This window comes from Felis catus, chromosome F1, assembly GCF_018350175.1.
Source record: "Felis catus isolate Fca126 chromosome F1, F.catus_Fca126_mat1.0, whole genome shotgun sequence".
Lineage (NCBI taxonomy): Eukaryota > Metazoa > Chordata > Mammalia > Carnivora > Felidae > Felis > Felis catus.
Genome location: NC_058384.1, coordinates 65,732,828 through 65,760,473, shown reverse-complemented (window position 1 = coordinate 65,760,473; position 27,646 = coordinate 65,732,828). Strand labels below are relative to the sequence as shown.

The 27,646-nt window shown below is 41.6% G+C and overlaps 1 protein-coding gene across 1 annotated transcript; it reads right to left on the bottom strand.

Moving 5' to 3' along the window:
- Positions 1-12,359: 12,359 nt before the first annotated feature.
- LOC101080258 (olfactory receptor 10T2-like) lies at positions 12,360-13,471 on the bottom strand. Its single transcript, XM_003999612.2, has one exon. It carries the CDS (start codon positions 13,452-13,454, stop codon positions 12,510-12,512), a length of 945 nt encoding a protein of 314 aa, XP_003999661.1. The 5' UTR covers positions 13,455-13,471; the 3' UTR covers positions 12,360-12,509.
- Between the last annotated feature and the right edge of the window lie 14,175 nt (positions 13,472-27,646).

Sequence of the window (27,646 nt, the reverse complement as noted above, 5' to 3'; positions counted from 1 at the left end):
TTCCTAGTCATACAAATTAAAAAGTTCACTTGACATGTTGTTACTTACCTCATGATGTCAGAAAGCCTTCCTTCCTAGAACTTGCAGAGTAAGAATCCTCACCATTCTTTCACCCTGGGCATGAGGATTGTACAAGACCAATAATGCCTAAGGATTTCTGTGTTACAGGAGCTAAGTTTTATCTTTCAAGCCAAAAAGAGAAATCTCAGTTTACAATAGGAATATAGTACTGAAGAGAGCATCATTAGAATTCTATGTATTCCCAATCCCTTGGACATTTGTTACTCTCTAGAGCATACTGGAATGTAAATAAATGGGAGGGGAATTATAAGGTAGACTTGTGTTTATCCCACTTAAAGAAGCATATCGTTCAAAATTATTATCTTAGCTAATACTAATGATAAAGATTAATGGCAGTGTACCCTACCTTACCCAAGAACTCCCAAATCAAGAATTTCAGGTGCTATACAACAAGTGTTAAGCAATGTGATTATGACCAGATGCTGTATGTTAGGGACACACATATGAATGAGATTCAGTCCAAGACCTCATGGTTCAGGGTGAGGCGTTTGCAGAAGAAGAGATTATAAAATGATGTAGTGATTGAAATGACAGATATGCCCCTGTGACTGAAAGCACCGAGGGGACAAATCTTTTGTACATCCTTGGAAAGAATATTTTTTGTGCTTATTTCTGGGTTTCTTTATATCTGTAACAGAAATGTTGAACTACAGCATTCTTGGAGAAGTATCATGAGTTTCTATCATTTTCGTCCAGATGTACAAATAGTTCGAGGAAGCACAGTTTTCCAACCTGCCCCTGAAGTTTCCTGTTTCCATAGTAACCCTTCCCCCCCTCCCCCGCATCAGACCTTCTCTTCCTCTACGGTATTCCCCTGGTTCTTTGTTTGATGCCTGACACAAGGGTTCTTATTGATTAGAAGGTTTATTTATTACTAATATACTCTTATCTAATTGCAGGATCCCCGAGTCTCAGGGCTACTAATGAATTTCCATGGGTATGATCTCTTATAAGCACATGTAAAGTTGAGTAATGTAGGAATAAAGTGTGTTTGGAACTTAAACAGCTGTGGACTTTAATCCTGACTCTGGCATATTCTAGTGGCAAGATCTTAAATTCTCTAAGTCTCATTTTCTCACATGTACGGTGAGAAAAGCAATTCCTGCCTCCCAGGGCTGCAGTGAACATTCATTGAAATTATGTGTATGAAGGAGTCTAATTTAGTAGATAGGAATGCTCAACAAATACTTCCCTTTCATTACTTTAGGGTTGTTTGATGGAGGTTGGGACCAGAAATCTTTTTGTCAGTGAGATCATGAGCATTTAACTCATGGCAAGTTGGCGACATTGCCTTTTCTATACTTTCCAAGGGAGGGACGATTAAAGAGGGATTATCATTCCCCTGAGGCTCCCCAAGCCTGACCGAAGGTAATCTGGTTTTCTACGCAGTCCTGCCCTGTGCTGGAGGAAGCCAGGGCTAGACCTTGAAGGACGATGCCAGCCCTTCGGTGTCTGGGTGCTCTGTAGCCAGAGTCATCCATGCGGTTTATTTACGCCTAGTAGAAAGCAAAAGAGGTTTCCTAAATTTTCTATTTTGTTGGGGGGCAGTATGAGACCAGATTAGAAGATAAATTGTAGTTAATCTTTGTCACATATGAATATAAACTCAGGAATTTCTCCTTATGGATGTTTTATAATTATCAATAATGCACATCTTATACACATTTTTAAATAACTGTGTATCTAGGTATTAAACTCAACTATTTATTGAGCTCCTAAAGACTGGAATACATTGTTCCATAATTCTCATGTTTTATGATGTCATGATTTCTATTATGTCCTAAGCACTGCAGATGTAAACATGAATGTGGGGCGCACCTGGGTGGCTCAGTCAGTTAAGCGTCCGACTTCAGCTCAGGTCATGATCTCATGGTTCGCGAGTTTGAGCCCAGTGCCGGGCTCTGTGCTGACAGCTCAGAGCCTGGAGCCTGTTTCTGACTCTGTATCTCCATCTCTCTCTGCCCCTCTCCTGCTCACTCTCTCTCAAAAATAAATAAACATTAAAAAAAATTTTTTTTAATGTAAACATGAATGAAGTCATTGTTCCTTTCTCTGGGAAGAGAGAATCACACAGCAGGCATATTACAAGACAGATCATCATAAACATTATGAAAGACGTACGAGCAAAATGTCCTGAAAATACTGAGGAAAAAACAAACAATTTCTGGAAGGCTTTGAAGAACACACTGTATTTGAATATCACCTGTAAGCATTTTGATAAAAATATGGGCATTACTGGAATTACTCATGTAGACACTGTGATTGAGCTGAATGTTTCCCTTAATGTTGACTGGCCCTTTAGAATTTTTGAACAAACGTGTGCCATTCTGTTGTATAAACAGATGCAGACTTCCTGTTTCCAAAGGAAATGCATGTGTGTATCCAGGTCTGTGAAGTGAGACACACTGCCTTTCTTCTGTTTCTGTACCATGAATTTCACCATGGGGTCGCAAATGAAGCCCACCCAAAGTCTACTTCAGTTAGTTCCTTGGCGGACCGTCATCCCAATCATTAGTCAACAGTATTCCTTCTCACATTTCCAGGCAGAAAAAAATAGAACATAATTTGGGTAATAGTTTATCAACTAAAATTCAGAGCCATCTTTTAGCGATATAATACGAACTCACATTTGCATGTTCTCCATCTTCTTGAGTGCAAATAGTGTTTTATATATAATATAAATATACACAGTCCCATTTGGTATTCATAAGGAACCCATGAGTAGATATTACTTTTAACATCTCCATTATAAATGATAAGCAAAGAGTTTGAGGAAACCTCTCAAGTTCACACAGCCAGTAGAACTAACACTAGGCTATAGATCTGCTGATTGGCGTAGGGGTATTGCACGTGTGTGTGTGTGTGTGTGTGTGTGTGTACCCGCACATGGGCTGGTGAGAACAGCAGAGCAGTATTCTGTCACCCTCCTTCCATATGAAGGTACTTAAAGGCAGGATTTCTGTTACCCTTTTGCTGTGGGCTCTAGTCCTGACCCCACCACATATTAGCTTTGAGACTTTGATGTGTCTGAATCAATTTACTCATCTTTGTATGGGGTTCACTCTGACAATCAGCCAACTTACCTTTCAAGGTTTCTCCAAACTGAGCGAGAAAATACTGTTGCAGTGGCTAAGTATTATGCAGATATTTATTCTGTAATTATCATTTAGAATCAAAATGGGGCAGATGGTTTTGAGACCGTGACTTTGATAACTGCCTGGCCCACTCCGCCGGCATCAGAAAAGATTTAATAGGGTAAAGGTGGTTTCCCTTCATGGGAGAGGGAAAGATATGCTGCATTAACCCTGTCTCTTACCCAGGAGCATCTGCAGGAAGTCAGAGTCATAAATGTCATAGTCCCTGGGGATCTTGAAGCCCCCTACCAGCCGTCTCATCTGAGAGATGAAGGAATCGAGCTTCAGAGAATGCTGCGAAGTCCCCAAGACCAGAAGGCACCTGAGTGGCTGTGTTAGCAGCAGAAGAGAGGTCTTCTGCCTTTCAGAATGTGATTCTCACAGTGTTACAAAGCCTCCTCAACATGCTTATTATGTAGGTACTAACTTGCTCTTTGTGTATCTGTGTGTATAGGAGTTAGTTCCGTGTTCTGTTACTGACCCACCTGGTCTCCGGGAGCTTGTGCTGTAGTCCGTGTTTCTGACTGGCTCTGACTTTGTATTTCTGGGGGTTTCTGTGTCTTCATCTCTGTCAACCATCATTGTTTGCAAGGCACTTACTAAGTTCTAGAACCTGTACCTAGACCCCACTTTATACAACCATTTCTGAAAAAGGTTGTTACTGGAGATTTTGTATACATAAACACACACACACACACACACACGTGCGCACATGTGTGCGTGCGCCATGGATTGTTATTCAGCCTTAAAAAATGGAAATCCTGCCACTTGCAACAACATGGGCCTGGAGGACATTATGCCACGTGAAGTAAGCCAGTCACAACAGAGAAAAGTCTACTCTCAGGAGGGAGCTGAAGAGTCAAACTCCTGGAAACAGAGCAGAATGGAGATTCCCAGAGCCTGGGGGAGGAGAAGTGGGGAGTGGTTGTTCAATAGGTATGGATTTCAGCCATACAAGAGAAGTATGTTCTAGAGATCTCCTGTACAGTGTCGTGCATGTACTTAACACTATGGTATTCTGTGCTTAACATTTATGAAGAGGGTAGATCTCCTGTTAAGTGTTCCTGCTGTAAAGAACAGAGATTGTGTGATTAAAATATTGTTGAGGGCCCTACTGAATTAAATCAGCACCGAGGCAGTGTCTGTGTAAATCTAAGAAACACCAGTGAGTCAGTCGATTTAGAATATCTATAAAATGGACATGCATAGCTTTACAGAAATTCATTTTAAGGCCTGAATCATCCTGGTTAACATTATTTGGAGTTCACATCCTTCCTTGCGACAGTGTCTGTTTCCATTGGCACTGCACCAGCGTGGGCCCACCGCCCTTCTCTGTGTCTTACCTGAGATGTAAAACCATGGGTCCCACTTACTCTCACTTGCTGTCCATTGTCCGGTTTCTCAGCGTGATGGGTGTTCTGTCCAAGAGGATGTCTGTTATTCGTTGATGGGCTCCCGTCTGCCTTCCCTCTTCCTCAGAGGAAGAGAGGCACAGAGCCTGCCAGCGACAGAACCCAAGTGAAGTGGAGAAAGAGGAAAGGTCAAAATGGGGCCGAGGCTACTGATCTCTACTCAGGGGCAGGGATGGGAAGATGGTCTGGGGACTTAGACCCCGACCAAATGTAACCAGTTTCCTCCCGCCATTTGCGCCACTTGGCCAAAGTCCACAGCCCACATCGAACGGTGGCCACTGAAGAGTTGGCACTTTCATTGTATTTATTGGCAGCGGGTTGCTCTTCACTGGGTCTCCCGACGCCAGAGTCGTTGTCATGGCGACGTTGCACTGGGTTCAATTAACGGATGAGTTGATTGTGGAAAATAGAGGCAAGTCACTAAATGCCAAATTGCTCAAAATTGGGGCCAGGCATTAGGGCTTGGGGAACAGGAGGCTCCCGGCCACTCACAGATGCAGCACGCAGCAATTTTAGAAAATTTGGCTAATTTTAAGTTGATTTCTCCATTTTACACATTACTGAAAGGGCAAAGGGGAAATTTATGCAGAGAATCCATGATGATAGGTACATTATAAAACATGTTTGTTTTGCCTAAAATGTGCTTTTGTACTTAAAATTAGGGAAGCCTTTTCCTGTCAGGCTGAGAGGGTGGATTGAGCAATGTTGCTTTTTATAGTGAAGGCCCCGGTGGGAGTGAGCTGAGAGGAGATGCGTTTCGCCCCTCCAACCACGTTCCTATTTCCTGCCTCTCTCCTGCATAACCCAGAAACTGATATAGCGCACTGTTGTACGTAGGGGATATTGAAGCAATATGTGCTGAGTGTTGGGTGAATCGATGGTCACAGAAAGTGCCACCCCAATGACACAACGACTTCTCCGTTGACAGAAAAATACCTAGAAGTATTTTCTGATCTCCCAAATCTCTGGTTTCCCGCAGCCTTGTGGCCATGCTGGGAATGAGGGTGAGTTCAGCCTCACTTTCCAACCACGTGTGGATGGATGTTGGAAACCCCAAACAATGACACGGCACAGAGCAGGACCCATCGAGTATCTGGTAGATGAGGAAATAAGGATACGGAGGACAACAGGGAGGGCAAGAAATAGCTGGGAACAAGAAATAATGCCCAGGAAGAAGTAGGAAGTAAGAAAAGTGGAATTCAGTATCTCTGAATTTGAATGCTGAACTTTTTTGGTTATCGATGCCTACTGTTCACTTCCATGACTTTGAAGAAACTACTTTATCAACGTATTATTGTCATGTGAAAAGCTGTATATATTTAATGTGGACACCTCAATGAGTTTGGGGGTAAGTACCCACCCGTGAAACCATCACCACCACCAAGGCGGTAGACCTTCAGCTCCCGAATTTCCTCCTGTCACTATTATTATCGTCGTCGTTGTCGTCATCATCATTTTGTGGTAAAAACAGCTAACATAAGGTCTAACCTCTTAGCCAGCTTTAACTATCAATATAGTATTGTGAGTTGTGGCACTGTGTGGCATGGTAGACGTCCAGAACTCATCTTGCATCACTGAACTTCTGTACCCTTTGGGCAACATCTCCACTTCTCCTCCTCCCCCTAGCCCCTGGCTACCATCCGTTTGCTCTCTACTCTCTTCTATGAGTTTGACTACATTAGGCTCCCTTATAAGGAAATTATACGGCATTTGTCCTTCCGTGACTGGTTGATTTCACTTACCATAATGTCCTCTAGGCCCATCTGGGTTGTTGCAAATGACAGGATTTCCTTCCTTTTTAAGGCTGAATAATATTCCATTGTACATATATGCTCTATTTGCTTTATCCATTCATCCTTCCATATCTTGGAAGATAGTTTTCATATCTTGATTCTTATGAATAGTGCTGCAATTAATATGGGAGTGCAGTATCTCTTTGATATCCCGAGTTTGATTCCTTTGGATAAATACTCAGCAGCGGGATCGCTGGACCATATGATTGCTCTGTTTTTAATTTTTTGAGGAACCTCTATTCTGCTTTTTGCAATGGCTATACCAAGTACCATCCTGCCAACAGTGTACCAGAGTTCCTTTTTCTCCACATCCTTGCCAGTACTTATCTTTTGTCTTTTTGGTAAAATTCATTCTTTTAGACATTTAGTTTAGGTGTGAGGTGATATCTCATCATGCTTTTAATTTGCATTTCCCTGATGATTAGTAATGTTGAGCAATTTTTCATACACCTATTGACTTTTTTGTGTATCTTCAAAATGGGAAAAGGATAGTCTCTTCAAAAGATGGTGTTAAGAGGGGCCCCTGGGTGGCTCCGTCAGTTAAGCATCTAACTCTTGACTTTGGCTCAGGTCACGATTTCACGGTTCATGGGTTTGAGCCCCATGTTGGGCTCCACACTGATGGCGCCGAGCCTGCTTGGGATTCTTTCTCTCCTTTCTCTGCCCCCCTCCTCCAAATAAATAAATAAACTTAAAAAAAAATGGTGTTGAGGGGCGCCTGGGCGGCTCAGTCGGTTGAGCGTCCGACTTCGGCTCAGGTCACGATCTCGCAGTCTGTGAGTTCGAGCCCCGCGTCGGGCTTTGCGCTGATGACTCAGAGCCTGGAGCCTGCTTCCGATTCTGTGTCTCCCTCTCTCTCTGCCCCTCCCCTGTCCATGCTCTGTCTCTCTCTGTCTCAAAAATAAATAAACGTTAAAAAAAATGGTGTTGAGAAAAACTGGCTATCTATATATGAAAGAATGAAATTGAACCCATATATAACACCACACACATTGACCAACTCAAAATGGATTCAAAACGTAAACATAAAACCTGAAACTCTAAACTTCTCAAAGAAAACGGGGAGAATATTATCTTGGTATTGATCTCGGCAATAATTTTTTGGGTATGACACCAAAAGCACAAGCAGCAAAAACAAAAATCAGATATATCAAACTAAAAAGCTTCTGCACAGCAAAGAAACAATCCACAGCACCAAAGGGCGATTTACAGACTAGGAGAAAATTTTTGCAAACAATGTATCTGATAAGCGATTAATCAAAATGCATAAAGAACTCATACAACTCAAAAGCAAAACACCAAAAGCCAAATAACTTCATTAAAAAAATGGGTCAAGGACCTGAATAGACATTTCTCCAGACAAGATATTTTAATGGCCACTGTTACTGCCTTTAGTTTTTCAAATTTTGGCCTCACTTTCATTCATTTGCTTCATTTTAAAGTTCCTGTGGGGAACTATGAGTTGGAGGTGTCGGGAGACTTGAGTTTAGGCTAAAAATGAAGCCACGTCTGAAGAAGCAGAGCTCTGAGACACATCTTGAAGACAGTTTGAGGACGACCTTCTGGAACTCTGCGCCAGCCTGTGCCCGAAAGCATTGTGACACTGGACTTTTCAACTTACCTGAGCCAATAGGTTTATTTTTCATTAATATTAGTTTGAGTTGGATTACTTTTTATTTATAACCCAAAGATCTTAAATTATAAGACCTTGTCACATTCCCGGATGGAGTTGAGATGACTTAAGTATGTGCTATTCAGGCAGGCATAGCTATATTAACATATAAGAAATTAGGGCAGGGGCGCCTGTGTGGCGCAGTCGGTTAAGCGTCCGACTTCAGCCAGGTCACGATCTCGCGGTCCGTGAGTTCGAGCCCCACGTCAGGCCCTGGGCTGATGGCTCAGAGCCTGGAGCCTGTTTCCGATTCTGTGTCTCCCTCTCTCTGCCCCTCCCCCGTTCATGCTCTGTCTCTCTCTGTCCTAAAAATAAATAAACGTTGAAAAAAAAATTAAAAAAAAAAAAGAAATTAGGGCAAAAATAAAATAATAACACATTAATAAAGCGAATTGGCGAGAGGGAGTCATTAAGGACTCATTTGAAAGGAGGGCACAGAAATGTATACACTGAGGCCACATATATGTATTAAGTTTGGTTTCAGAATTAAGCACCAAAGTTCACACTGGGTCATTCAAGAGATGATGAAAATAATTAAGCATCATGTTATTCACGGACATGAAACACATGAGCCCTGTGGTTTCCAACATGGAGGTACTGGGTCATTCAAGAGATGATGAAAATAATTAAGCATCATGTTATTCACGGACATGAAACACATGAGCCCTGTGGTTTCCAACATGGAGGTACTGGGTCATTCAAGAGATGATGAAAATAATTAAGCATCATGTTATTCACGGACATGAAACACATGAGCCCTGTGGTTTCCAACATGGAGGTACTGGGTCATTCAAGAGATGATGAAAATAATTAAGCATCATGTTATTCACGGACATGAAACACATGAGCCCTGTGGTTTCCAACATGGAGGTACTGATCATATTAACAAAGCCATAATTAATTACTGGACATCTAAGCAGAATGGAAGAAGGTCTTTAAAACAATGCGACCATATCACACCTAAAACCTCAGAGTTGGAGCCTAAATGAAAAGCGGAACTGTATTTTCTTCATCTCAGCCCACCTGGGTCATGAGTCTGGACTAAGACTGTCCGGACCCTCGCCCTGTGCAGTTCACACTCAACTACCTATTCAGGGCCTGGGAGTGAGGGACGACAAAAGGAAACATCCCTGCCCACTTCCTGTCTCTCTTGACCCTGCCATACCTCTCACCCCGCTTCACCCCTTTCGCTCATCCCGTTCACCCTCTCCCACCCACAAGATCATAAATATATTTTTAAATATAAATATATTTTAAATATAAATATATTTTAAAATATTCTAGAAAATGTACCGCTTAACCTTAAACACTTACTTCTAATATGCATGTGGAATTGACTTTGTGTACGATATGCGACACAGTTAGATTCTCTTTTTCTGTGGCTATCCACCGATCCTGCACTATTTTTGCAAAGATCATCTTTCATTCCAGATATGAGAGGATGCACTTGAACTTTTGCCATATCACCTTTGCCATCATAGGATGAATATATAGATATCGGCTTATTTCTGAGTGATCTTTTCTCTTCCATTGTTCAAGGCACGTGTTTTTGCACCAGCGTTAGACTATCTTTATCACTGCAACATTATTATATAGGTTTGTTCTTTGGAAACGTAAGTCTTCTAGACCAGTGCTTTTTAACGATTGCTTCGACTTTTTGTTCTTTTACATTTCTGTATTTCATATTCCTAGATATAGGGATTTTCTTTTCCGCTAATTCAGAGAAATACAATTATTATTTTTTTGTATGATTGACTTTGTAGCAGGTAACCTTGTAAATAGGTTCATTTATTAATTCTCATTTTCATCTGTATATTCTTATGTAATTTCTATGTTCCTAAGAATATTTTCAATGCACACTTTAATTTCTTCCTTTCAAACTACTATTATTTTATTTGTTTCCCTTACACTAGGAAAGACCTCTAGTACAGTATTGAATAGAAGTAGAGAGAGTGGACATTGTTGTTTTATTTGTGAAATCAAAGGCACATTTCCTCCTCTTTCATCATTAAAAATGAAATTTGCTATCAATTTTTAAACATACTCTATCAGATCAAGAAAGTCTGTTTTTAGCTTTATATATTTTTATTTATAATTGCGTGTTAAATGTTATTGAATTTTTCTGCATCTATCCAATTATATCATAAATATGCAAATCATATTTTAAAATAAATTATATATAGAATTGCCTTGACAAACACAAAAATTACATATATACAATTTATATCCTGTATCTACTCCTATCTGTTCTATATACCTATCTAATTTAATCAATAAATCTACCATTCTGTTGGTCCTTTTTTGGTATGAATGTAGTCATTTTGAAATGTAAAGTATGTTAAGTCAAGCAACCTTTGGATAAACCCCATTTGTTCATATAATTGGGTTCAATATGGCTGCCTTAATTTAATCTGCAAAGTCCTACCTAATAGGATTCCGTTTCTGCCTTATTTTTGTCACCTCGGTCTGTCACCTTGGAGGTCTATTTCTGGCACACGGAACACATACATGTACTCATCTAAGCTATACAATCCTTCTCTGAGTCTGTGCACCGGCCCAAAACACTCGCTGCCACTCTTCACTTCCTTAGTTTTTACTTATTTTTCAGGCCTCAATTTCAATAGTACTTACTCCAAGATTGAGTTAGATCTTATTATTATTTGTATTTTTATTTCTCCAAGATTGAGTTAGATCTTCACACATATGCAGCCACTGCGTCCCAAGTAATTATCGCACCGTGCTGTAATTCTCTTTTTTTTTTTGTCTACAATGTTTCTCACCTCTCTGTCTTGATTACCCTCACTGTGCCTATTGAGTGGCAGATGCCAAATAAGTCATTGTTTGATAAATGAATGAAAGTAGAAAACACATTCTGAGTCGAGCATATATAATGAATCTTTATTCAGAATCTCATTAAATCAATAGTAAAGGTACTACTGAAGATCCAGAAAAAAATCCATTCAGTGATGCGATTATTTATATTTACAGGTAAATTAGAAGACCTCAACGACCTGCCTCTTACTATCGTTTATTAATTGAGTAAACATTTTTGAAAGCCTAGTGTGTGCTCAAGTGAAAGGCTGAGAAATGAAAATTTGTGAAATTATTAAATAAAATTCACTTGTTTTATTGAAACTCGCCTTCAACCAAAACCACAGTAAATTCAGTGGAATATGTATGAGGTGCTGAAACAGGTGACTGAAAGTTGGTCACTTTCTATAATAGGACATGAAGGAAAGAAGGGTGCACCTCACTCTTTGCCCACAACACTTTACTGCTTTGCACACAGTAGCAGGTGCATCAACAGAGCTTTCATTTCATTTAAAATTTTTTTTAAATGTTTCTTCATTTTTGAGAGACAAAGACAGAGACAGAGCACGAGTGGGGAAGGGGCAGAGAGACAGAGAGAGAGAGAGAGACACAGAACCCAAAGCAGGCTCCAGGCTCCGAGCTGTCAGCACAGAGCCCGACGCGGGGCTCGAACTCACGAGTCGTGAGACCGTGACCTGACCTGAGCTGAAGTGGACACTCAACCAACTGAGCCACCCAGGTGCCCCAACAGAGCTTTTGAGTGTTAAACTTAAATTCCCACTGTATCTGACATTTAGTACAATCATAGTTTCTGGAAGTAAGAAAGGAAAAGGAAGGAGAGGTGAAAGGGAAGGAAAAATGTGAATACCCATGCCTTCTATCAGACAAGCATGGGATTGCTTTGCATTTTTAATTTATTGAGTTCTTAAAATGCCCCACTGAAGAGGTGCTAGGAGTCTCATGTTACCCAGGGGATAACTGACCATAAGAGAGGTTAAACCTGCCTCAGGGCATTTAGCTGGAAAATTATCCAAATCAAGATTCAAATCCAGGATTTTGTGAGTCCAAAGGCTGTGTTTTCTACTCTACCATTGGTCTTTTAGAACTTGAATTCCTTTCTCACTTATCTATAAGTGAATTCATTTCTTTTTACCTATAAATTTTTCTTTGTAAACCCCAAAATATATAGAAAAGCATCCAGAAACTTAAAAGACCTTTGCCACTGGTTCCTTCAGTGTGAGGAGAATATCACAAGGCTGGGCATTCTCAGAAGGATAATGTATCATTTGTCGTGGAAGCCAAGAAAACCGACATTTCCAGTGCACAAAAATTGCATGACTTGAGTGCTTAGGAGTTTCCATATTCACATTACTTTCTGGGGACCGATTGGCATAACCTCCACAGTGGATAGAGGCTAACCATGAAGAAGGACTTTCCAACAAAGAATCAAGGTACCTTGAAGTCCTCATTTCTTCCTTTTTTTTTGTTTTTTGTTTTATCTGCTCCTGTTTTGTTTTGTTTGACCAAGGAGAGTGGCGGATCTGTTTATGAAGTTAAATTTCTATCCAGGACACTTTCACGAATATAACTTTCCTGATTTACCAACTCATACAGTTTTGGGAAATGAGTACCTGCTGAGAACTTTACTCAGAGACACCTTTACTTCTTTATTTCTCAGTGCGTACACAAGAGGATTGAGCAGTGGGGTGATCACAGTGTAGGTCACTGCCACGAGCCGGTCCTTATCTGAGGAGTACAGGGACGTGGGCCTCAGGTAGATAAAGGAGGCGCAGCCGTAGTGGACGACGACCACCGTGAGGTGGGAGGCGCAGGTGGCAAAGGTCTTCTTCCGGCCCTCAGCCGAGGCTATCTTGAGGATGGTGGAGACGATCAGGACGTAGGAGATGAAGATCAGCACAGAGGGCACCAGCAATACCAGAATACTGAGGAAGAAGATGACCATCTCCTTTCTGTTGGTGTCCGTGCAGCCTAGTTTTATGACCGGGGAAATGTCACAGAAAAAGTGGTTGATCCGATGGGAGGCACAGAAAGGCACGCTAAACACCAAGGCATTGACCACCGCAGAGATGAGGAAGCCACAGAAGCCGGAGGCGAGGACCAGCTGAACGCAGGTGGCTCGGCCGACAACCAGTGCGTAGTTGAGAGGGTTGCAGATGGCAACGTAGCGATCATAGCCCATGACAGCAATTAGAAAACAGTTGGTACAGGCAAAGCCCACGAAGAAGTAGAGCTGAGCAGCACATCCGGAGAAAGAAATAGTCTGGCTTGCGGAAAGCAGGTTGGTCAGCATTTTTGGTACAATGACCAAGGTGTAGCAGGTTTCAGAGCAGGAGAGGACAAAGAGAAAGAAGTACATTGGGGTGTGCAGAGTCCTGTCCAGACGAATGACGATCATGATGGTGGCATTGGCCATCAGAGTGGTCAGGTAAACCAGGAGGAAGACGAAGAAGAGAAGTATCTGCAGATTCCCCTGATTTGAGAAGCCTACGAGGATGAACTCAGTGGTCATGCTCTGGTTCTGTCTCTTCATTGGTCAGTGGGAATCGGACCCAGATGTCCTGAAATTGCGAACAAAGAATTCAACAAAAGAGAAATGCCCCCAAAGAGACGATGCGTTTCTGCATAAAGCTGAAAACACTAGTTTGGAAAAACAAGTAACAAACCCTAATCACACTGCTCATGGGGTCGGGGAAAGCAGGAGGTGTGAAGAGAAGTGACCTAAGATGTCCCACTTCAAGGACATCTGACGGTTCACACACAGCGTGTTAAATCAAGAGGTGATGATTGAGAGCTCATCTCACCTAATCCTGTCATTTTATGGAAGGAGAAATCGAGACTCGAAAAGATTAAGCCATTTACTTAACCCACATGAGAGCAATAGCCTTCGAAAAAATCACTTACCTGAAGAATCATCTTATGAGAATCTGATTCAGAAAAAAACCAAAAACCAATGAAAACAGTTCTGTCCAGGCCCTCAGATGTTTAGCTCAAATACTGCTTGCTTACGTGCGATATTTCTTATTTATTTAGAAGTGTGGAGATTTATTGATGATAAATAATCAACTGTGAAACCTTTGGGATGGGCTTAGAATGATCCCACATACTGGTGTTTTCCTTGTCATGAGTGCATGGGAATTTGGGATTAAGAGCCTAAGTATACAGCTCATACTCTGCACAGAGGGTGATGAAGCCTCCATTCCTCCAGCACTGCCTTGGTCTCTATTGCCTCCAGAATGTTCTAAGAACAGCTCTCACCATTGTTTGGGGGTAGACCTGTCGTTAGATCTAAGAGCACATAGTATTGAAACGTGAGACAACCAGACAGACAATCTTTATGTCAGAGAAAGCTCAGGGGGCACCTGGCGGGGGTGCTCAGTCAGTTGAGCGTCTGTCTCTTGATTTCGGCTCAGATCGTGATCCCAGGGTCGCGGGATCGAGCCCTGAGTTGGGCTCTGTGTTGAGCGTGGAGCCTCCTTAAGATTTTCTCTCTCTCTCCCACTGCCCCTCTCCTCCACTTGCGCACTCTCTCTCTCTCTCAAAATATAAAATAAATTTTAAAAAAAAGCTCGGGAACCTCCTTGGTCAATTTGCATGCAATTCTGTGAATGTTTCGTGGAAATCTGGGAAGTATGTCCTGTCACTACAGTCAAGGTCCAGTTGTAAGAAGCCCACAGCCACAGTGCAGGCTGCTCTCTCCCTAGGCGCCTTAATTGTCGAGAACCTCCGGATTCATAGATGAACCAGATATTCCTCCTTGACTCAGCCACCTGTGGGTCTGGATGTGTCCTCTGCAGACACTGGCAAGAGGCTTAATCAGTTTTCATCAAGGATAGCCCTTTAGTTAACTTCAGCAGAGCCATCATAATCCTCTTCCGGGTCTTATTCTCTTGACTAACACTCCTAGTTCTCTCAATTATTTCTCCTGACGTTGTTTCTGGAATTCTCTGTCTGGATCGTCACCTCAGGTGCTTTGGTCCTGAGCATTAGATCACGCTTCTGGCCTCAACTGTAAGACAAGCTGGCTGGTCCACGGCCATCACACATCACTAACTTCTGTCCCTCTGTCTTTACAAATAACATCACATTTCCTTTCCCACCGTCCTTTATCCCCCGCAGTCAATATTTAGCCCAGCCGCTCATCCCCTGCTTCATATTTATCTCCTGAAAGGCTTCTCTGAGTGGCTATGAAGGCTTTGATTACCGTGCACGTCTACTTCTCTGTCAGTTGTTCTGGGACCATTGGTTGGAACAGAAGCAAAGAGACACAGGAGCTAGGCCGTGAGGCTGAGACCATGGCTCTGACACCGACCGGCTTTGTGACTCCGCGGAAATCCCGCCTTCGTGCCTCGGGCTTCCATCTGAAATGGCAGTGATAAGGACAGAAACCGTTACGTGAGCACCAAACGGTCACAATCAATTCCCTGACTCATAGTGAATATTGAGGACGTGTCCGCGCTATCTAATCCACCTGCCTTACGTGACAAGTCAGGAAGCTGAAGCCCGTAGAGGCACCCTGTAAAGATCTAGGTGGCTTCTCAGCAGAAATGAGACTGGGTGTCACACATTGTGAGCTCCCCCATCCAGGGCTCTGTCCTGTCATTAACCTGGGTCCTGTGTTTGCCATCTCCTCTGTGCTGTGTGCCTACGTACCGGTGGCTGAGGAGACAGATCAGCGTGTTCCTGACTCTGTGCGGCCCCGTAAGGCAGCCTGCCCCCCACCCCCTCCCGCCTCTTGTTCTCCCACCTTTGCGGTGCCACCGATGCTTTCCATCAGCTCAAGTGTAGATCTGTCCTGTCATCCAGGATGTCTCCTCCTACATCTTGGTTTCAGTCTGTTTTGGAAAGCTTGCTGGTTTACATTCGTAATGCTTCCCTCCCTCTGCTCTCTCCATGTTCAGGTGGCAGGACCCGTTCCCTGGCCCGTTTTGTCTTCGTCCCTGTATCTCCCCCCTGGACCCCGATGCTCTGACCCGCTTCGCCTGTGCATGGCGTCCACCAGCCATGCTGCCTCTGAGTCTTTCTTTGGCGCCCAGGACGTTTGTCGCGTGACTGACGGACGATGCCGCTCGGAGGAAAGGCTGGTGCTGCAGCCCCAATGCAAGAGAAACACTTACATTTAGAGGCAGGGTTCCGGCCCAATCCCGGGTTCCCTTCTAGACCCTGGCGACGTATAAACGGAGAGACGAATAGGTAAACTGTAAACACATCCCGCAGAATTTTTTCCCCCCAGAACTGATTGCGGGAAGTCCGGGGCTATAAGCCTTTAAAAAGGAAAGACAGCTTTGTGAGCCGGATGGGCGGGAGCCAAGCGGACAGCCTTGACTTCACCAGCTCTGTGTGCCTGATGGCAGACACCCCAGTGAAATCCCTGGGTCTTAGAAAGGTGGAGCAGGTACTCTAGGGGGTGAGGCCTCAGGGGGAGGTAGTTTGGGGAACGTGGGCATTAAAACCTTGAGGAAAAAATCAAATACATTCTGTGCTTGACTTGATCTGTGTAAAGGATGGAGAGCTCTGAATCTTATGATTTTTTTCCCCCCATAGGTCATTCATTTTGGCTCAAGGTTCCACTTGCTGAATGAAGTAATGAACTGTAACTCTCTCAATCACTGGCCTTGTAGAGTCTAGATAGAGATGAACTGCTTTAAGGGGTTACATAAATGGCATCCTTGACAAATCTCATACGGTTTCTTCCTCCTTCAAGGATGCTAGTTGAACAAACCAGATAATTGTTCCTGTATCTCTGCTGCTTCAGTGCATCTCAGCTACGCCTGCAACCCAAAGGGGCGGAAATTCTAACCTTTGTGACACTTCTCTGCTAGATCAATCTTTTCAAATACATGCGCGAATGCAGACCTCCTTTTATGCATCCATCGGTTCGTGGCTTTAATCCTTACGCATTGAGTACTGATGTCGTTCCAGGCACTCTGGTGATTGTTTCCATTGTTCCGGTGGGGAGGGCTTCACAAAGTAGGCAATGGCGGAGTCCACGATGGTGGTGGTTTACAGGCCACCTATCGTGGGATTGTACCCAGGATCCTCTGAATGAGGACTCTTTGGGGTAGGTGCTGGGACTCTTGAAATTGGCTCCAGGGATCTCTATCACTCTTAGCAAGTTTAGAGCTACAGCTCTGTGTCTGAAAAGAGGTTGGTGTTTAAAAGGGCGGATGTAGAAGTGAGGCAAAGAGGGCTAAGCCTGAGGTGCTCTCAGGACACTGCACTGGATCCTTACTCATGCTTGGGGTCTCCAACTCCTCACGTTCCTCTTCCGCGTCTCTCCCTGACAACACATCTCTTTCTGAAGGACGCAGGATTTTTGTGCTATTTAAGGAGGGAAGAAATCATAGATTTCTCTCTCGTGTTTTAGTTTTTAATTCTGAGAAATAGGAGGTTCTCATTGATAGATGTGTGCTATGGGTTAATACAAATGAGAGGGGTGCCTGGGTGGCTCAGTCGATTGAGCGTCTGACTTCGGCTCAGGTCATGATTTTGTGGTTCATGGGTTCGAGCCCCACAACGGGCTCACTGCTGTCGACACAGAGACGGCTCCAGATTCTCTGTCCCCCTCTCCCTGCTTGCACTCTCTCTCAAAATTAAATAAACATGAAAAAAGAAAGAAAGAAATCAGGCTAATACAAATAAGAGTCTTGTTGGTGTTAATCTGAATTTTGAGGAGGAGAACACACATACTTAAAAGGAAGAATTGTTGGGGCACCTGGGTGGCTCAGTCGGTTGAGCGGCCGGCTTCGGCTCAGGTCATGATCTCACAGTCTGTGAGTTCGAGCCCCGCGTCGGGCTCTGTGCGGACTGCTCAGAGCCTGGAGCCTGTTTCAGATTCTGTGTCTCCCTCTCTCTGCCCCTCCCCCATTCATGCTCTGTCTCTCTCTGTCTCAAAAATAAATAAACGTTAAAAAAAACTTTTTTAAAAATAAAAAAAAGGAAGAATTGTTTTGGGGGCCTGGGTGGCTCAGTCAGTTGAGTGTCCAACTTTGGCTCAGGTCATGATCTCACGGTTTGTGAGTTCAAGCCCCGCATCAGGCTCTGGGCAGACTGCTCGAAGCCTGAAGCCTGCTGAGGATTCTGCGTCTCCCTCTCTCTCTCTGCCCCTCCCCAGCCTGCACTCTGCCTCTCCCTCTCTCAAAAATAAATAAATATTAAACAAAAATTAAAAAAAAGGTAAGAATTGTTTAAATTCATAGGTCATTTGAGAGAGAGAGGGGTGAAGGACTGTACCAGCAAGGCTTTCTTTCCACTCATTTCCATACTGCAGCTCCGATATTATGAGCAGCTTTCTGCGCATCTACTAGGCAAGCATCGGTATCCATTCATCAGTGCATTTAGCTCAATAATGAGCTCATCGGTTGAGACCATATTATGTGCATTTACCGAAGGAACCCAAGGAGAGCACGGCGGTCCTGCTGAGCTGACGAGTGTAAATTGAAGCAAAGTAAGAAAAGCTTGAGGAGGTCAAGCATCTGTCCTCTGAAGGGAGGATACCAGAGAGATGGGCCAGTTTAGGGCAAGTGTAGTCACCCCCTGTCACCCTACAGGGTTATTGCAGTAGGACCGACTCTCTTCCCCATGCTGTGCTTTTCATCCTTGTGAGTTACTTATTTCATAACTGGAAGCTTGAATCTCTTAATCCGTTTCACTTATTTCACCCCTCCCTCACCCCCTCCCCTCTGGCAGCCTCCAGTTTGTTCTCTGTATGTATGAGTCTGTTTCCGTTTCTTTTTGTTTGTTTGTTTGTTTTGTATTGTTTTTGGATTCCAGATACTAAATAATTAAAAAATTTAAAATATTATACATGATGAACACAATTTAGAAACAGAGGACCCAGATACCAAGAAAAGCTACTGAGCAACACTGACCATGTGATATTGGCATAAGACTGAACACTTGAATCAATGGAACAGACGCAAACTGTGGAAATGGCACCATGCACATATGCCCAACTGATTTTCGGCAAAGATGCTAAGGTTTTTCAATGAAGAAAAGATAGTCTTTTCAATGTACTGTGACGGAAATATTGGATGTACATATTAAAAAATACAAACCTTGACCTTTACCAAAAGTCATACACAATTTAACCTACAAATATCAAAGCTATGCAAATTTGGGGGAAAAAAACTCAGAAATTCTGCAACTTTGAGTAGACAAATAATTAGATCGACAGAAGATAGAAAACATGAATCAGAAAGGAAAAAAAAGTGATGAATTGAACTACACCTACATCAAAAATGTTGCTATTCCAAAATTAGATAATGTTGATGGTTGCAAAACTCTGATTATATGGACAACTACTGAGCTATGTACTTTAAAGCTGTAAATAAAATGGCTTGCAAATTATAGTTCTTTTTTATATTATTTAAAAATTTTTTATTGTTTTTTAATTTATTTTTTGAGAGAGAGACAGAGAGGAAACTGGGGGGTGGGGGCAGAGACGGAGAGGGAGACACAGAATCCAAAGCAGGCTCCAGTCTCTGAGCTAGTAGCACAGAGCCTGACGCGGGGCTCGAACTCACGAACTGTGAGATCATGACCTGAGCTGAAGTCACAGGCTTAACCGATTGAGCCACCCAGGCGCCTCTACAAATTACATTTCATTAAGACTAGTATGGCAAAGGCATAATCAATGAAATTAAAAGGTAAACCACATAGTAGGAGAACATATTTGCAAAATTCATATCTAATAATAGACTCTTATCCAGAATACAAACGTATCTCTTACAGAAGAAAAAATAGAAAGGCAGACCAATTAATGAAAATTCAGTCAAAGCTTTGAACACGTACTTGGTTCACAAGAAATTACAAATAGCCAGAAGCACATGAAAAACTGCTCAGCACACTTAATCTTCAAGTACATGCATAATCAAGGTACCGTGAAATGTCACTACCCTTGTGGGCTGTTGAAAAGATGAACAGTAGAAGAAGTAGACAGGATGTGAGGGTGCTGGAGCCCTCCTGCGTTGCTGGTAGAAATTAGTCACCATATAGCCTTTCTGCAAAACAGTTTGACACTTTATAAATGGTTAGATTTACCTCTACCAGCTGGCACAGCCATCCCCCTCGTAGATACTTACCAAAGATAAATGAACATATATGTCTGCATAATGAATTGGAGACTCATTTCATAAGAGTTTTACTCTGATTAGCCTCAAACTGGAAATAAGCCAAATGTTCTCCAACAGTTCAACAAATGAATAAATTGTGGTGTATTTGTAAATGGAATGCTGTTAAGCAATAAACAGAGAACGGATAAATGCAACAAAATAAGTGAGTCTCAAAAACCTTACGCTCAGTGAAAGATAGAAGACACAAAAATGAACATACTATTTGATTTCATTTTTTATGAAATTATGGAAAAGATCAAACCATATCAATAAAAACAAGTTTAGTGTTTTTCTACAGGCGTGGGTTGAGTGGAATTGACCATAAACAGATGGGAAGGAACTTTTGGGGGTTGTAGAAATGTTTTATATCTTGATGGGGTGGTTATTGCTTGGGTGAGTCTTTCAAAACTCACCAAACTGTACATTTAAATTGGAAACATTTTATGGCATATAAAGGAATCTCTGTAAGGTTAGTTTTCAATGGCAGAAAATATTTTAATAAAAATTAAAAAAACTAGTTGGAACCCTTTTAATTCAAAGTCGAAATGTAATTTGTGAACCACGTAGTCTTACAAATCCATAAAGACCAAAAGCAAAAGAAAAATAAGAAAGTGTTATAAGTAGAAAAATTCCAAAAGTTGAAGGAATACCTGATAAATTTTTGTGAAATGTTTTACCCCTACTAAGATGTAATCAAAGGAATGTCAAAAGAGGCAAATAACATTTTTATCTTCCATCTTGACTAGAACTGAAAGGTTAAAAAAAGCACTTTATATATATATATATATACACACATATATGTATATGTATATATGCATATGTATATGGGTACATGCATATGTATATGTATATACACATATATGTGTGTGTGTGTGTATATATATATATATATATATATATATATATATATATGTATGTCATGGAGCAATTGACTTGTCCATAGAGAATTAGTGAAAGTATACATTTATAACAATATTATAAAGCTCCCGCATCTACTGCAAAGATTGATGTCAGATCATACATAGCTGTTTTCTGAGAGCAAATCCACTTGAGGTATTTAAAGTAATGAAAGATTTGATAGAGGACTTAGAGATATATATCTGTTGAAGGCCAAGAGAAGGAATGTCAGGAGGGTTGTTCTTGACTTTCAGCATTTAAAAGGATTATAGGGAGGCCCCACCTATGGTTTTGGCTGATGCAGCCCTAGAGAGTGATTCTCAGGAAATCCAAATGCCAAGGGCAAAAGCCCGTACCTACCATCTGCTGGCATAACATGTTCCCAGAAAACACTGCCTTTCCTTCTCTTCCATTATCTCTACAGCTCTAAATATGTCTCAAATTCTCCTGGCAAGTGAAGGGATTCAGGGCAGTCTCCCCCTTCCCTTCACTCCCCCAGAATGTACCACTTTGGCATGTGAGTTATTTTGAGCTGGAGGCACTTGAGACCTTGTGGGCTCAATAGAAACTTTTGTCCTGCCTTAACCACACAGAAGACTCTAAACTGGTGGTGATTCCCCCAAATAAAGGTTATTAACAGATAAATTTGATCTGAGTGACCCATCTACCTGGGAGGACAAACATGTAATTACCAAACATCTGCTCTTTTTATTTCCTTCTGAAGTGCATTCCTTTTTTCTGAAATCCCAGACCCCTACCCCTTCTCCTTAGTTGGGAATGACATTAGAGACCTCATTTTGCCTAACTGTCTTTGGAATTTCCATGTCTTTGGGGATTCTCCATATGTACACCTATTAATTTTAATTGATTTTCTCCTGTTAATCTATCTCATGTCAATTCTTTAGTCCAGTTAGAAGGACCTTTGAGGGTATAGGAATTCTTGCTCCTTGACACAAAGAATCTGGACAGACTCCAGGAATTTGAGGATTTCTGTCCTTCTAGAAGAGTACAGTAAAGAGAGCCTTAGAATTATAACTATGATATGAAGTATCAACAAAATATAACCAGCCCGATTTTTCCTTTTGGATATTCAACATTCATACATAACCTTCTTTTCCTGTTTCCATTTCCAAACAGTAGTAGCTAATATGATGCAAATATACCTCACACAGTATGTCCACATTCATCTTCAAAAAAAGGAGACACGGTGCCACGGGTTAAGTATTCCCTGATGCCCTTGTTTTAAATATTGAATTATGATGTTTATCACCAGCAGCACACCTTGTATATACTAGTCTATTAAGAAAAGGGGGAGTATGGTTAACATATACAGATATATACATCATTAGGCAAGCAAGAAAATAAAACACAGCTACTGCAACCCTCATTTCTGGAATTTATCACAAGACTGTCATAGTTATTTATGATTTTTTTCTTTCACCTATTGAACAGTCTTTTGAACTTAGCCAACACCTCAATATTTCCAAGCAATCTAGCCATTGTGACTTTGCCTAATTTAGGTTGTTTCAATCAAAATTTGTATATGAAGTAATAAAAGATGCCCTATCTTCTCTCCTAGATTCCAGACACACTCTTCCTTGCCCTAGTAGTGTTCCTTAAAAAACAGTAGCCATAAAGGAAGACAGCGAGCGAGGAAGAAAGGAAGAAAGAAACAAACCACAAAACAATCAGAAGACAATGAACAAAATGACAAGAGTAAGTCCTTCACTAGTCACTTTAAATGTCAATGGAGTAAATTCTCCAAATAAGAGACAGAATGACTGAATAAATAAAAACACAAGATCCAACAATGTCTTGCCTGCAAATGACTCGCTTTAGCTTTTTAGGACACGTATAGGCTGAAAGTGAGGGATGGAAAAAGGATATTCCATGAAAATGGTAAACAGAAAAAGGACAGGGGTGGCTCTCTTCACATCAGACGAGATACACCGAAGTCAAAACTGCTACAAGAGACAAAAAATACCTATTGTATCATTATCGTTACATAATGATAAAAGTGCCAATTTAATAGGAAGCTATAACAATTATGGATATATATGCATCCTACATCAAAGCACCTAAATATGTAAAACAAATATTGACAGCTCTGAAGGGAGAAACAGATAGCAATCCAATAATAGGAGGAGATTTCAAAGTGTCACCTTCCATAAAAGGATCATTCAGACAGAAAGTTGGTCAAGAAACCGAAGAATGGAACAACAGTATAGAACAAATGGATCTAACAGACATATACAGAACTCCCCATCCAATTGCAGAAGAATGCACTGCCTTTTCAAGTGCACACAGGACATCCTCCAGGATAGATCACATGCTAGGACACAAAATGAGTCTCAACAAATTCAGAATCAACATCATTCCAAGTAACTTTTCTGACTACAATGGAATGAAATCAGAAATCACTGACAGCAAGAACATGCGAAAATTCACAAATAGATGGAAACTAAACGAGCACACTCTTGATAATCACTGGGGCAAGGAGAAATTTAAAAGAGCATTTAAAGAATATCTTGAGACAAACAAAAAATGAAAATACAACATAGTAGGGTGTACAGGATGCAGCATAAGTAGAATTAAGAGGAAAGTTTGTAGCCATAAATGCCTAAAGAAGTACAGATCTCAAATAAACAAACTGACACTATACTTTCAGGAAGAAGAAAAAAGAGAACAAACTAAGCCCAAAGTTAACAGGAGTGAAATAATAATTATTAGAGAAGAAACACACCAAAAGGATACTAGAAAGCCAGTATAAAAGAATGATCAACCAACCCAAGTCTACTCTTTTTGAAAACAAAAATAAAAACAAAATTGACAAAACTTTCACCAGAGTAATTGAAGTAAAAGACAGAAGACTCAAATAAATGAAATAAAAAATGAAAGAAGAGACATGTACAACGTATGCCTGAGAATCAGAAAGGGTCATAGGGGGCTATTATGAACAATCGTACTGCTACAAATTGGATAAATTCCTAAAAACATACAATCCACCAAAATTGTATCAAGAAGAAACAGAAAGCTTGACAAGCCCAATTACAGATAAAGAAATTGATCTGTAATCGAAAATTTCCCAGCAAGGAAGAGCCCAGACCAGATAGTATCACGGGTACTTTCTACCAAACGTGTGACGAAAAATTAACACCAACCCTTTTAATCTCTTCCAAAAAAGAGAAGAGGGAACAATTTCAAACTCTTTTCATGAGGGTGATATTACCCTGACGCCAAAGGCAAAGACAGCACAGAAATATCATGGGCCAGTATCTCTGATAAACACAGATGCAGAAGTCCTCAGCAAAATCCTGGGAAACTGAATACAAGGACCATTACAATTATTACACATTATGATCAAGTGAGACTTACTCTTGAAATGCAGAAAGTTCAAAGTGCACCAATCAGTGTGATAGACCACACTAACAAAAGGAGAGAAAAAACATGATCAAAACAAAAATGCGGAGAAAGCATTTGACAAAGTACAAACATCCATTCATGATTAAAACTCTTAACAAATTGGGTAGAGTAGGAATTTACTAGGACATAATAAAGGCCATAGATGAAAAGCCCACAGCTAAATTATATTATCAATGGATGAATAGGTGAAGAAAACATATGTGTGTGTATATATATACAGATATATATATATATATGAAGAAAAAATATATATTGTATATGCTAATCACAAGTGTTCTCACCACACACACAGGTTGTAACTATGTGACGTGACTGATATGTTAAGGGGCTTTATTGTGATAACCATTTCACAATGTATACGTATATCAAGGCATCGTATTGTATATCTTAAATACGTACAATTTTTTGTGAAGTTGGAAAAAGTTTCCAAATCAAAAGTGAAAATAGATTAAAAATGTTTTAAAGAGAGAAAAAATACCTATTGTTTCTGTCATGGGGGAAACAAATGACAGGTAACCTCTGGAACTGATGAGCCTAAACACTGAGGAGTGTATCTTTCAAAAAATCTACATATTCTTTGAAATATGTAGCTATGTTCCTCTGCTAAAGGATACTCGGCAAAAATCATCTATCTGTAACTTGCAGATAGATAAACTAAGTTTAAGTTCTTAGATTGAGGAAACGCGTCCCGAAAAATAAAATCGATTCTGTGGCAAGCATAAGGAAATCGGACCAATTACCCTAGCTAGAGGAATAAACCCCTTTCTGCCTCTAGATCGTTTGTAGACCAAAGCGGACTGAAGCGGCCAAGGGCAAGTCTCAATTTCCCGTCTCGAGTTTCCCGGCACAGGTAACACTCCTGGGAGAAATCATGGCTCTGAACTACAAAGCCCAACCTTATGGGTGTCGGTCAGGGTGCAAAGGAAGGAACTCTTCCCGTCTCCTCTCACACGGATTCCCAGACTCACACGTGCTGGCTGCTGGCCCAGGGGCACAGTACGTTGTTTGCGAGTTCGGAGGAGACTCACAACTCCATCCAGGGTGGTCACACGGTTGGTGCTGCTAGTGAGGCTCCAGGAAGCCACTTCTTTGTTCTACCAGGACACCTCCTTTGAGTGGTGGGGTACAGAGAGGGAGCCTGCTTGCCAGTATGATTCACTAAATAATCACCGTTTTCTTACTGACGTGAGAGGTCACTTCTGTCAAAGCCCGAGTTTCAAATATGCACACATTAATTTCTGAGCGGTCCTCTCTGGGTCTCTGTATTATTGGTTTCTTCCTGTTCCCACAGCACGCTCTTTTTATTTCTAAGGCGGCTTACTCCTGGGAAGGGTGAGCCTCCATATTACCCGTCGTTTCTCAACAGTGTTTTATTCTTCCATGGTAAACCTTAGAACTTTGATGGTCAGTCTGCCTTCACAGTTCGTGCTGGGAGTTTGCCTGGAACTATACTCACTTTGGGTTCACTTGGTTGAAAGTGACAACTTCGTTTAGTCACTCCAGTAAAAAAAACATTTGTAGACAACAAACAATTTAATGATAGAACTCAAGTACGCTGAAGATACGTGCCAAAAACTTAGGTTTTGGCAGAATATCTCAATGTCTCTAATTAGAATATCTATGGGCAAGAACCCGAGAAGATGAATTTGTAATTAAGTCCTATTTTGACTCTTACAAACACTAAAGTTGAGAAGCAACTTTATATACTGTTATTCCCGACATAAGATACTCTTTTCCCTGACAAAAATTCAATGAAACATTTCCACATGGCCCTGCAATACATGTTTTATTATGGCGGTTTCTCCTTCACAATCTATCACAGATGGACTGAACTTCCAATGAAGACACGGGCTAATTTTGCTCATGGCTCCTTCTCCCCAGGTTCCTCGGCAAAGGGTACCTTTAAGAAATTGGTGACGTTAGTTTTCCCAAACAGGCTTGATGTTCTAATTAACCCCAAGACGACGTCTCCAGTAGTAGATACAGCCTCAGGAGTCCAACGATCACAGTACATGTTGCTAATAACCACACTGCCTGCTGGTCACCAGAATGTCTACAGAGAGTGACTTTGGCTGGAGAGGTCGAGGGTCCTGATGGGTGAAAGAGGCTTCCTATACTGATGCAGATAAGAGCTTCTACTTAGGGCAGGTTCACTCTCTCTGCTTTCCTTTCTTCAGATTCTAATCTTTGGCTTAGGATCTAGTTGTCAAGGGTTCCCACACACCGAACAGCTCCTTCCGTCTGAATTGAAAGGAAGGGGGCAATGTAGGTACTTACTGAACAGCGGGGATGTCGACGTAGTCTGGGGCTTTGTGGTGCATGAGCCTGAGTGATGAGCGGTGCTTGTGAACATCGACCCCACCCCTGACAAAGGAGATCGAGTGATGGCAGCTCCTGTAAGTGGCAGGCTTGAGAAGGAGAATCAGGGGCTACTTTTAACTCAAAGTCCCAAGGGTGATTCGGTATGCTCCACAAAGTTCTCTGAATTTTCTTTTTTTTTTATTTTTTTTTATTTTTTTTTTTCAACGTTTATTTATCTTTGGGACAGAGAGAGACAGAGCATGAACGGGGGAGGGGCAGAGAGAAAGGGAGACACAGAATCGGAAACAGGCTCCAGGCTCCGAGCCGTCAGCCCAGAGCCCGACGCGGGGCTCGAACTCCCGGACCGCGAGATCGTGACCTGGCTGAAGTCGGACGCTTAACCGACTGCGCCACCCAGGCGCCCATCTCTGAATTTTCTTAATGACCAGACTGGGTCAGTCTTGTTCCTAGCCAGATTTTCTTTTCCTTTCTTTTCGATTGGATGGCTCATGGATTAAAAGAAACAGACACTGAGCCTTCACTTGTCTCTCTGCCGTGTATTCATGGATGACTGTTGTTAGCTATACTGGAAATCTGATGCTTAGACTCCTTTTAATAGGGCAAGTTCAGGATTTTCATGTGTATCTAAGAAGATAAAATCTTCTTTACTATCTGATGCTGCCTCCATAGTTTCTCTCAGTTTATTGATTGGGGCTTTTCCTAAAATAAATATCTGAATGTCTCAAAAGTTTTGCGTCCAAACTTTATGTAGAATTGTCCTCTTTTTTGAGGTATCCAGTACCCTCATGTGTCGAGTCACTATTTAAATCCAGGTTACATAATATCCCAAGGAGGCATCTAAGGAGTTAGAAAGATAAGCTGTGCGAGTGTCATATCCTAGAATCATAACCTGAATTCCATCCATAAGTTCTAGAATATAAGGGCACTTTAGGGATCACCATTGAGAGAATCTTGGATTCCCTGAGTGGAA